Source organism: Mauremys reevesii, linkage group 12 (assembly GCF_016161935.1).
Source record: "Mauremys reevesii isolate NIE-2019 linkage group 12, ASM1616193v1, whole genome shotgun sequence".
Taxonomy (NCBI): Eukaryota; Metazoa; Chordata; order Testudines; family Geoemydidae; genus Mauremys; species Mauremys reevesii.
This window is the reverse complement of record NC_052634.1, coordinates 1,794,253-1,807,129: the sequence shown is the minus strand read 5'-3', so window position 1 is coordinate 1,807,129 and position 12,877 is coordinate 1,794,253. Positions and strand designations below refer to the sequence as shown.

The window sequence follows — 12,877 nt, the reverse complement described above, 5'->3', positions numbered from 1 at the left end:
GGAATTTTACACAAGGAGGGTTTTAAACTTGACAGCATCACCTTACATTTGCCTCCAACGCACACAGAGCAAAAATGCTCTTTAGAAAACCCTGCACGTAAATTCAGTAGGTTATCGTCACACACTTACAGCCTAGAGACTAGCCAACCATGGGCCCCATTGTGCCGGGTCTGTACAGACACTCCCTGGCCTGAAGAGCTACCTGAAGGCGGCACGCGAACTGATTTTCAGTGGCACTCAGCACTGCCTGGGTTGTGGCCACCGGTCCAGGGGGCTCTGCATTTTAATTTAATTTTAAATGCAGCATATTAAACATTTTTAAAACCTTATTTACTTTACATACAACAATAGTTTAGTTATATATTATAGACTTCTAGAAAGAGACCTTCTAAAAACGTTAAAATGTGTGACTGGCACGTGAAACCTTAGAATAGAATGAATAAATAAAGACTCGGCACAGCACTGCTGAAAGGTTGCTGACCCCTGAGCTACACAGATAGGGGGGTGCGGCTCCCCCCGAGCGCGAGGCTGGCCTATGCGCTAACAGTCTAGGCTTTCATGAAGCAGTCGATAAAATGATGCTTTTATCTTACAAAGTCTGAAAATCCATAGTCCAAAAAGAAGCGCGATGGATCAAAACTTCCGCTCCCACCCTCTTGTCATCTCTCCCGCCCCCACTCATTCTGCGGCGGCATGTCAGAGACATTGGGGAACACGGACAGTTAGACGGAGGCCCAATGAGACCCCTGCCCTGCGGGCTTTTTAAGCACTTCTGATCTCATGCTCCGCAGGCTCAGCCGAAGAGGGAAGCTGTTTCAGATGCTTTTCCACTTCTCTGTAAATGCTGTAGACATACTGATTGCTGGCCTATTATCCAGACACTTGATCATCTCTCCAAAGGAAAGGTGATGGCCCTCTGCAATCTTCAATATTGTACTCGTGTCATTGTCAAACCAGCTGACAGGGAACGGGGTTGTGGGGAGGGAGGAGACAGCAGCTACTGCCTGAAAATGAGCTCAAGCCACTGGAGGGGGACTAGGGCAGGGTCTGACAGCCACTGAAGGCCGCACCCCCCTCTCCAAAATGTGTCTCGCAAACAGCAACCCGAGCTGTCCTGCGGCGCTGTTGGTTTTCACTCTTGCTGCCGTGTTTTCTGCACACACAAAGCGTGTCCCTTTAAGTCTCTGCACCTTTTATTTCAGATTAGCGGGAACACGAATGAACAGATGCAGCATCTCCCCAAGAGAGCACAGTGTGTGACTTGCTCTGCTGCAGCAGCCATCTTGAAGCAGAAACCTGTATCCGAAAATGGAGGCCCTCCAAGCTGATGGGCCGGCAGGGTCCTCAGGAAGGTAATGGGACAGCTGCCTTCACAGTTTCACTGCTGCACACTCCACGAGAGAGCTGCAAGGCATGGCCCATACAGAACGACAGACACGGCTTTCTCAACCTGCTCCTCCTCTCCCCTCAACTTACCCATACGAGCTGCATTAACCTGGCTAGCATCCGTCCTGCAGCAGAGACAGGACTATTGGAGATCACTCCTGGGCTGGTGAGGAAAGAATGCACCTGGCCTTTGCACTGCAGACACAGAAACAAGGGTACAGGAGCAGCCTCAAAATCATCCCCAGGGGAGACGCCCCATCTCTTAAGCACAATACGTACACACCGGGCCGGACGCTCAATGGATGCAAACTGGCATTGCACCATCACAGCAACATGCACAGAATTTCCACCTGCTGAGGATCAGGCCCTCTCTCTCTCTCTCGACACCCAGCATGGTGCATAACTGTGCTCATGCTCCCTTGATCCCCTCACCGGCACTCTGCTCACTGAGCCCTCCCCCAGGGTTACTTCTCACATCCCAAACACCTGAGAAACGTTTAACACCTGCCTTTTCCCCTTTAGTAAACTCAGCCTGCTACAAAAAAAAACACTTCCCCTAAAACGTGAAACTTTCTTGCCAAAATTCCACTGGCCCTGGACAGGTGCCATCCGGAGCAGACTCGATGACTGGGTTAAGGGCATAGGGAATAAAATAGATCAATACTCAATTTGCATTTACAGAGGAAAACCCCAAGTTTTAAGAGCCTCTCGTGTCTCAATCGACCCAAGAGAGACTCACCAACTCTCATGTTCCGAACAGAGCAGCGTCCCCCTCCTCCCCTTCCCGGTGTCTCTGTGGGAAGAACCACACCAACATTAACAACCATTACTTGGGATGCTTACACAAAAGCTTCTACAAACCCCACGGCACTTTACTAACCATAACTTGTGCCAAACCATCTCTGTGATGCCTGTAGCATTATCCCCATATAACAGGTGGGGAAACAGAGACTGGCCCAGGATCCTACAGCAAACCAGCGGCTGAGCTGAGACAAGCACCCAGAGTCCTGACCACTAGACAATACTCCCTCATGAGCACACACACGTTCTGTCCCGCAGTCCGGGAGCCATCGCACGGCCGGTACTACCTTCTGCCCTCTTGTGCTCTCACAACTTCCACCCAGTGTTTGTTAAAGGCAGGAAAGAAGGGTTGAGAAAAGGCAACCCAAGGGTCAAACTTCCAAGGAGGATAAAACCAGAGCCCTTTTCTTCACTTGCCACCTGACAAAAGCAGCAGCTCAATCTTTATGGGGCTGGTGAGTTTGCAGGGCTCCAAGCCACACCCATAAATCCCTACATGAGACCTTCTCTCTCCATTCTGGGGATCTGCTCAGTGCCCATCACTGCAGTATCTGGGCACAGAGACACAGAACCTTCCCCACATATAAGAAGCCTCTGGACCCTTCTCAGCAATGCAGCTTTAAAAGGCCAGTCCCCGTCTCTCTTCCGCACACACGCACATTTTGTTTGGACTCTGATTAACTTTCATTTGACTCCATCCACAGTGACCTGCCTTTAAATGAAAGCTCGCACTGATTTCACTTTAATTGGCCTGACATTTCGCTAAACAAAATCAAAAAATGAAACAAAACAAAGAACCCTTATAACGTTTAATTGGCTGTGGCGCTTTGTCTACCTATTCAGTCGAGCCTTTTCAAAGGCTGCCGAGGTCTCCGAGAAATGTAAGAGCACATGCATAATAAGGTTATGTGCTATTCAAGTCAGCAAGCAACCTGTCCTGGGATGCAATTACACAAGGTAGCGGGGATGAGGCGACAGTTCAAACTCTGGATAGTTCTGCACATTCACTCTGGATTAATCGCCTGCGCTTTGTACCTGCATTTTATTGAAGTATTTTGTTTGAAGTTGCTCTTTTCAATTCATCAATCCACAGGAGAAATTAACACATGTGAGGGAAGGGAGGGAAAGACCTTGGTGAAGGGGCTACCAGAGCCAGTCTGTTCATTTCATTTTTTCGACCAATTTCTAACGTCTGAGCCCTGACTGGGAATTGAGAAGCACCGGGTGCAGGGATTCGGGAATGCCAAGCTAGGGACGGCAGCTCCAGCTGAGTTGGGGTGGCCGCATGACCCAGGCTAGGGCAGACTCACTCATGTTTATTTTGTAATGAAAATCTTTGTGCATCCAAATACAAAGAGGAGACCCTGGGTGCAGTAAGCATCAGGTGCTGGCTGGCCCTATTTAAAGCTAGTGGAAATAATCCCCCAGCTCCTACCTGAGCACAGCCAGATTCAACATGCTGGCAGACAGCCTCAAGACGTGGGATGGGTTGGGCCTGGACCAGTCAGTGGGTGAAAACCTCTGTCCAGCCCCTGCCAGTCCCCAAATATGCCACCATAAGGGTCTGATCCTATGAACTTTATTCATGGGAGTAGTGCCACTGAAGTAAATTAGACACGCATTGATTTACTCACATGTATTTTCTGGATTGAGGCTTTATAACCAATCAGCTGGGGGAAGATGCATCTTAAATAATAAAAATCACAAAGGGACAGATCCTGAAGTCCTCACTCAGGCAAAGCTCCCATTGACTCCACTAAGAGTTGTGTACGTGCAAGGACTAAGGGGAAAGCGTGGGCCATTAATGGTTAGCCTGTCCAGAGTTCCTTTCTCCCCATGGATCTCAAAGCACTTTACTTGTGCTACTGAGCTTACCAAAGCCATGAAGGGCTCAGCACTGGACTGGAACAGGACGGCTGTTTAACCACACACAGCAATGCTACGCTCTTTTAAGGCAGGAAGTACCAACCTGTGAAATGTGGTGAATAAATAGCTCAAAGGGCTCGCTGCAGCCCTGCGTGATATTGTGTCCCAGCCCGGTAATAAAACCCTGAACATCTGACGATCTGTGACGGAGCCGTGACACGATCTTAACTCGAGTGACACGAGTGAGCCACTGCAGTAATGAGCACAGTTGAGATATTCTGCTTCTTTCAGATTTAAGCTCTTGCAACAACAAAACTAAACAAAAAGGAGCTGGAGATTATCTATTGCGCTGACAGCAGCGAGCGAGGAATCCAATACCGCGCACAGTGTGAACAAGGTCTCTAACAACACTGCCAGGCCCATACGCAGGGAGTTAGCAAAGTTATTTCCCTGCCTCCTTTCCCCTCGGATGATGTAGATCGATTGCCCAGTTTGATTAAGGACAAAGTGTTTTTTGATAGTGTAAGGGAAGCAGCTCCCCGGGGATAGGAATCAATCCCTCTTTCAGCTCCCTCTGCATTGACTGCCAGGGATTCGCATGCTGGTGTGCCGAGGCGGGAAGGGCTTTGTGTGCGATAAAGCATCTGCAAATATAAAAGGAGGGAGCTATCAGATGACATTGCACCGAGCTGGCTGAGACACACCGCTCCAGCGCGGAGAGCCTGGCCCGCAGCCCCACGCTGCGTTCCCCTGCACCAGGTAGCAACACACAGGATTGAAAATGACCATGTGTCGTCTTTACTGCCCGGGTTATTTGGAACTTTACCCTCCAGCCGGCCCCTGGGGATTCGATTTAAGACCTAGCTGGGGCATGAGGCAGTGGGGGAGAGACACAGGCCCAGAGATGCAGGGGACATAAACCCACCCAGACACTGCATTTCTCACTCCCCTCTGCTTGCCAACCCCCGCAGCACACTAGGTGCTGTACAGACAGGAGACAAGGCACCCCCTGAAATCTAAGAAAATTTGACCCCCAAAACCAGACGTCGAGATGCAATCCTGGCAGCCTGTAAAGGGCCCCGTTCACCCCTGCAGAACACCACCGATCCCCTCACCAAGGGCAATGGTCCCAGTGAATTTACACTCTGCAGCATAATCACTCCCACAATGGCCCCAGGATCGCTCTGTACCAGCTGGTGGGGGGAGGGGAGAGCTGATCCGAAACATTTGAAATTTCCGTGACATTCTTTGTCAAAATGTCCAGCTGGAAAAATGTTCTGTGAAAAATCGAATAACCTGACGGACAACCTCCAAGGTCAGTGTTCAGGACCACCTCCGCTGTTACGCAGTCTGTGCGTTCCACGGAGACCCTCTGGCCAGTTCCCCCAGCTCACTCGGTTTGACCACACACCCGTCCCCAATGCCTGGAGTCTCTCCTCTCTCCCTGGTGTTTCGAGGGAGGCTGCATTCCAATTTCCTGAGCTCACTGGAACCCCAGCTTTCCTGGCATCCCGGTCACATCCTGACGCCGGCACACAGTAACTGACCTCCTCTCTTCCCCACTGGGCAGCTGTCCTGGCCCCACATTTACTCTCTCCCTCCAAACACTGTTAGGGGCCATGTCACGCACTGCGGCTGTTCCCTACGTCCCCTCGCCTTTCCTCTCTGCGTTCAGTTTGAGGGGGGGCATCTCCCCTCTGCCCCCTGGCTGGCTCGCCCTGCTCTCCCCACCTCGCCTTTCCTCTCTGCGTTCAGTTTGAGGGGGGGCATCTCCCCTCTGCCCCCTGGCTGGCTCGCCCTGCTCTCCCCACCTCGCATGCGCTGTGAAATGGCCGAGTTACTTACTCTTGACGGTGAGGAACATGGACTTGCTGATGTCCGTCCCCACGCCATTGCTGGCCTGACAAAGGTAGTAGCCGATGTCCTCCTCCAGCACGTGGCGAATGAGCAGCGAGCTGTTGGGGAGGATTTGAATGCGGCCCGTGAGGGGCACAGGATGGTACTGCTGGGGGTTCCCGCTTCCTAGGAGGAGACACGAAGAAACAATCCTCAGAGGACACAACGAAGGCAAAGAAAGTTTAAGGGCACCTGAGACTGGTATTGTCTGTTGCTTTGAAATGTCCCCCGGATTCCTAACGCTTCCCTCTCAGCCTGCCCTGACATCCCTCTACCCAGAGGAGTTCAAGAGAAAAGACAGCTGCCATTGCTGGGAGAGTCCCATAGAGAGCATGAGCTCCCGGCTGGGTCTGCACGCTCAGCTGCCTGCCGCGCGCAAGGCTCAGAACCCGGCTCGCACCATCGCCCACCATGGCGAGCGGATAAAAGATGCAGGCCACCCGCAAAAGTGGCACCAGACTGGCTTCACCCCCCCTCCACAGCACAAAAGAAGGGGGAAATAGCCATGCCTGCTGGGGAGAGGGAGAGATTTAAATGTGTCAGGCTTCACAATGGCACCCCCAGAACGGCATCCAAGCGCCAGCGGAAGCTGCAGTAGAAGAGTGAACTTCCAGGCCGGACAGGCCGAAAAGCCCCAGGACAGAGACGCGAGGAAAGGTCTGGTTACAAGATGCTGACCTGTGCTAGGATTTTACAAATCATCAGAGCTCTCTCCTACGAGCCCTTGCAGATGGGCCCCGAGGGCTGAGCACTATCTGCAGCATGCTGTGCCAGGGTGCATGTGGCAGGGAGGAAGGTGGGGCTGCAGCCCATAGGGGCGAGAGGAGAAAAAGTTTTCTATTTCCTTTCTCAAATGCCTGGTCAGTCTCCTCAGCTCTCCTCTGGAACGGGCTCAGAGGCTAGTGCCAGGAGGAACACACACACGGCTGTGCATGGAGCCTGCACGTGAGGCACGCTTACAAGCTGGCTCCTTCACATGATGGGCTCTCGCACTAGCGGTGTAGGCGGGATCCTAGTGAGCTATAATCCCAATTGAGCAATATCACATACTGTCTAGCACCCCCTTGTGACTAGCATCGAGGAGAGCCCCTGGAAGGGCTGTCATGGGATAGGAAACCCCCACAGAGAGGAGTAGCCACGGCTGCCACATGCCTTTTCACCCCTCAAGTGTGTCCTTCGCCCAGGCAGAGCAGCTGCCATGAACGGGCCATCCCCCCAACCAGGCGTCACACGCGTGAGAGACCATAGCTCACACCTACCTTTTGCATGCTTCCACATGACCTTGGGAGGGGGATACCCATCCACAGAGCAGTTCAACACCCCTGCTTTGCCATAGATGCCGTCCTGGTTGTTGGGCTGGACCACGAAACGAGGCGGCACTGGGGAAGTTAAAGAACAGCGTGATCACCATGGCTGAAACCCACCATGGCTCTCGGGGGGCTCATCTCGCTGATTCAGCAGCACAGGCCTCCTGCTTGTACCGCTGCAGTCTCACTGGTGCTGTCTCTGTTCCGCTGCCTCATTTCAAACCCCACCTGCAGTGCTCTTTTCTCTCCCATCTATGCCTCTGAAGTCTCTCTCCTCATAAGAACATAAGAACATAAGAAAGGCCGTACCGGGTCAGACCAAAGGTCCATCTAGCCCAGTATCTGTCTACCGACAGTGGCCAATGCCAGGTGCCCCTGAGGGAGTGAACCTAACAGGCAATGATCAAGTGATCTCTCTCCTGCCATCCATCTCCATCCTCTGACGAACAGAGGCTAGGGACACCATTCTTACCCATCCTGGCTAATAGCCATTTATGGACTTAGCCACCATGAATTTATCCAGTCCCCTTTTAAACATTGTTATAGTCCTAGCCTTCACAACCTCCTCAGGTAAGGAGTTCCACAAGTTGAGTGAAGAAGAACTTCCTTTTATTTGTTTTAAACCTGCTGCCTATTAATTTCATTTGGTGACCCCTAGTTCTTATATTATGTGAATAAGTAAATAACTTTTCCTTATCCACTTTCTCAACATCACTCATGATTTTATATACCTCTATCATGTCCCCCCTTAGTCTTCTCTTTTCCAAACTGAAGAGTCCTAGCCTCTTTAATCTTTCCTCATATGGGACCTTCTCTAAACCCCTAATCATTTTAGTTGCTCTTTTCTGAACCTTTTCTAGTGCTAGAATATCTTTTTGAGGTGAGGAGACCACATCTGTACACAGTATTCGAGATGTGGGCGTACCATGGATTTATATAAGGGCAATAATATATTCTCAGTCTTATTCTCTATCCCCTTTTAATGATTCCTAACATCCTGTTTGCTTTTTCTGCACACTGCGTGACATCTTCAGAGAACTATCCACGATAACTCCAAGATCTTTTCCTGACTCGTTGTAGCTAAATTAGCCCCATCATGTTGTATGTATAGTTGGGGTTATTTTTTCCAATGTGCATTACTTTACATTTATCCACATTAAATTTCATTTGCCATTTTGTTGCCCAATCACTTAGTTTTGTGAGATCTTTTGAAGTTCTTCACAATCTGCTTTGGTCTTAACTATCTTGAGTAGTTTAGTATCATCTGCAAACTTTGCCACCTCACTGTTTACCCTTTCTCCAGATCATTTATGAATAAATTGAATAGGATTGGTCCTAGGACTGACCCTTGGGGAACACCACTAGTTACCCCTCTCCATTCTGAGAATTTACCATTAATTCCTACCCTTTGTTCCCTGTCCTTTAACCAGTTCTCAATCCATGAAAGGACCTTCCCTTTTATCCCATGACAGCTTAATTTACGTAAGAGCCTTTGGTGAGGACCTTGTCAAAGGCTTTCTGGAAATCTAAGTACACTATGTCCACGGATCCCCTTGTCCACATGTTTGTTGTTCAAAGAACTCTAATAGATTAGTAAGACACGATTTCCCTTTACAGAAACCATGTTGACTATTGCTCAAGAGTTTATGTTTTTCTATGTGTCTGACAATTTTATTCTTTACTATTGTTTCAACTAATTTGCGACGTTAGACTTACCGGTCTGTAATTGCGGGATCACCCCTAGAGCCCTTTTTAAATATTGGCGTTACATTAGCTAACTTCCAGTCATTGGGATTTAAAGGACAGGTTACAAACCTTGGTTAATAGTTCCACATTTGAGTTCTTTCAGAACTCTTGGGTGAATGCCATCTGGTCGTGACTTGTTAATGTTGAGTTTATCAATTAATTCCAAAACCTCCTCTACTGATACTTCAATCTGTGACAGTTCCTCAGATTTGTCACCTACAAACGCCAGCTCAGGTTTGGGAATCTCCCTAACATCCTCAGCCGTGAAGACTGAGGCAAAGAATCCATTTAGTTTCTCCGCAATGACTTTATCCTCTTTAAGCGCTCCTTTTGTATTTTCATCATCCAGGGCCCCACTGGTTGTTTAGCAGGCTTCCTGCTTCTGATGTACTTAAAAAACATTTTGTTATTACCTTTGGAGTTTGTTCTTCAAACTCCTCTTTGGCTTTTCTTATTACACTCTTGCACTTAAGTTGGCAGCGTTTGTGCTCCTTTCTATTTGCCTCACTAGGATTTGACTTCCACTTTTTAAAGGAAGTCTTTTTATCTTTCACTGCTTCTTTTACATGGTGGTTAAGCCACGGTGGCTCTTTTTTAGTTCTTTTACAGTTTTTCTTAATTTGGGGTATACATTGAAGTTGGGCCTCTATTATGGTGTCTTTAAAAGGGCCAACTTGGAGGATTTCACTTTAGTCAATGTACCTTTTAACTTTTGTCTAACTAACCCCTCATTTTTGTATAGTTCCCCTTTGAAATTAAAGGCCACAGTGGTGGGCAGTTGGGATGTTCTTCCCACCACAGGGATGTTGAATGCTATTGTATTATGGTCACTATTTCCAAGCGGTCCTGCTATAGTTACCTCTTGGACCAGCTCCTGCGCTCCACTCAGGATTAAATCTAGAGTCGCTTGTGGGTTCAGCTGCTCCACGAAGCAGTCATTTAAAGTATCGAGAAATTTTATCTCTGCATTTCGTCCTGAAGTGAAATGTTCCCAGTCAATATGGGGATAATTGAAATCCCCACTATTATTGGGTTCTTAATTTTGATAGCCTCTCTAATTTCCCTTAGCATTTCATCATCACTATTACTGTCCTGGTCAGGTGGTCGATAATAGATCCCTAATGTTATATTTTTACTAGAGCATGAAATTTCTATCCATAGAGACTCTATGGAACCTGTGGATTCGCTTAAGATTTTTATTTCATTTGAATCTACACTTTCTTTAACATATAGTGCCACTCCTCCCCCTGCACGGCCTGTTCTGTCCTTCCGATATATTTTGTACAATGATTGTGTCCCATTGATTGCTCTCAGTCCACCAGGTTTCTGTGATGCCTATTATATCAATATCCTCTTTTATCACAAGGCACTCTAGTTCACCCATCTTATTATTTAGACTTCTGGCATTTGTGTACAAGCACTTTAAAAACTTGTCCCTGTTTATTAGCCTGCCTTTTCTGATGTGCCAGATTCTTTTTATGTGACTGTTCATCATCTGATCCGGCCCTTACATTATATTTCTCATTCCTCTGCTCCTGACTATAACCTGGAGATTCTCTATCATCAGACTCTCCCTAAGAGAAGTCTGTGTCCGATCCACACGCTTCTCTGCAGCAGTCGGCTTTCCCCATCACCTAGTTTAAAAACTGCTCTACAACCTTTTTAATGTTTAGCGCCAGCAGTCTGGTTCCACTTTGGTTTAGGTGGAGCCCATCTCTCCTGTATAGGCTCCTCCCATCCCAGAAGTTTCCCAGTTCCTAATGAACGTGAACCCTCCTCTCTACACCATCGTCTCATCCACGCATTGAGACTCTGAAGCTCTGCCTGCCTACCTGGCCTGGAACTGGGAGCATTTCTGAAAATGCCACCATAGAGGTCCTGGATTTCAGTCTCTTCCTAGCAGCCTAAATTTGGCTTCCAGGACATCTCTCCTACCCTTCCCTATGTCATTGGTACCTACATGTACCACGACCACCGCCCTCCCAGCACTACACATAAGTCTATCTAGATGCCTCGAGAGATCCGCAACCTTCGCACCAGGCAGGCAAGTCACCATACGGTTCTCCCGGTCATCACAGACCCAGCTATCTACATTTCTAATAATCGAATCTCCCATTACTAACACCTGCCTTTTCCTAGAAACTGGAGTTCCCTCCCCCGGAGAGGCAACCTCAGTGCGAGAGGCAACCCCAGCACCATCTGGAAGGAGGGTCCCAACTATGGGAAGGTTTCCCTCTGCTCCCATTGACTGCTCTACTTCCCTGGGCCCTTCTTCCTCCTCAACAGCGCAGGGGCTGTCTAAGCGCCTCCTCCTGCCACCCTCTTCCTCCGTCTCACTTACCCCCAAAGAGGGCACAGGCTGCTTTGGTTTGGAACGCCCCCCGTCTCGGGAACGTGGCCCTAACAACAGATGACGCTCAGAGGACAGAACTATGAGTGTGCAAAGCCACATCCCGCCCCCTGGGGCGCCCCAGGCTCTCACCTCGCACGATCAGCTGCCGCTCACGGCTGACGGTGGCGGCGGCGTTGCTGGCAATGCACGTGTAGTTGCCGTTGTGCTTGAGGGAGACGCTGGAGATCTGCAGGGAGCTCATGAACTCTTTGCTCTCGATGGTGACCCCCGAGCCAGAGATGATCACCTGCCCATCCTTCCGCCAGGTGATGCGGATGGGCATGTCCCCCGAGGAGACCACGCAGGGGATGTAGAGGAGCTGGCCGATGGAGGCCGGTGGGAACTCGAAGGGCTGGATCAGGGGAGGGACTGGCAAGGCAAGGAGCAAAACAATGAGGAGCCTGGTTTGGAAGAAGGACCCAGAATCATTTTAAAATTCATCCAGAAAGTCACTGGGGCAAATTCAGCCTTGTGGGGAGTAGACCCAACTCCTACGGCGTCCAAGGAGCAGCTGTGCCCACTCGCACTGTGGGGAACTGAACCCAGCACCTTCCTCGTGGCCACACAGGGGGCCCCGTGGGCCCCACTAGTGGTGAGTGTATCGGTTCCATTGTGCTGACCCCCTGTGTCATGCCAGGGCAATTTAACATGCCTTTAAGGGGCCCACCTGGCCGCAAGTTGAGGGGCTCTGTGCCATAAGTGATGTTATGTCTCATGGCCACATCTGTGACACAAATCTATTGTCACATCAGCCAAGATGGCCCGCATTGCTGGAAACAAGGAGGTTTTTATTCCAACATCAGAGGGGTAGCCGTGTTAGTCTGGATCTGTAAAAGCAGCAAAGAATCCTGTGGCACCTTATAGACTAACAGACGTTTTGCAGCATGAGCTTTCGTGGGTGAACACCCACTTCGTCGGATGCAAGAGACGAAGTGGGTATTCATCCACGAAAGCTCATGCTCCAAAACGTCTGTTAGTCTATAAGGTGCCACAGGATTCTTTGCTGCTTTTATTCCAACAGTTAGCACTCTCAGCAGAGGGTAAAAGATATCTATGAGTATGGAACTAAGGGACACTTCATCCATCTCAAAGAACCACAGCCTACGTTAGATACAGACAAATCCCGAGGGATCAAACCCACCAGGCACCCACATGGGAAGTTCTGCACTGAACCCCTCTGCGTGTGCTGGCTGAAATTCCTCCGCAGCATTTATCTGCTGCTAGCAAAGCACTTTGATGCTTTTCTTGAAGGCAAAGGCTACCACACCAACCGTTATCTTTATGAGAACGTTAGGGCTGGTCTCCACTTCAAATGCCGCGCTGCTGTAGTGCCTCAGTGAAGGCACTACCTACACCAAGGAGGGGTTCTCCTCTTGGCAGAGGTGATCCACCTCCCTGTGGGGCCGGAGCTAGGTCGACGGGAAAATTCTCCTGTTGACCCAACGCTATCTACACTGGGGGTGAGGTCGGTTTGACTGCGTTG

General features: G+C 49.5%; 1 protein-coding gene across 4 annotated transcripts in view; it reads right to left on the bottom strand.

The window, feature by feature from the left end:
• The window catches only part of DSCAML1 (DS cell adhesion molecule like 1), a 349,813-nt gene that overhangs the window by 143,126 nt on the left and 193,810 nt on the right, over positions 1 to 12,877 (bottom strand). For all 4 annotated transcript variants that reach the window (XM_039496725.1, XM_039496726.1, XM_039496727.1 and 1 more), the window contains 3 exons: positions 11,485 to 11,763; positions 7,209 to 7,328; positions 5,899 to 6,075 (listed from right to left, as the gene is read on the bottom strand). In XM_039496725.1, the coding sequence (XP_039352659.1) occupies positions 5,899 to 6,075; positions 7,209 to 7,328; positions 11,485 to 11,763 (576 nt within the window). The remainder of the gene's footprint in view (positions 1 to 5,898; positions 6,076 to 7,208; positions 7,329 to 11,484; positions 11,764 to 12,877) is intronic.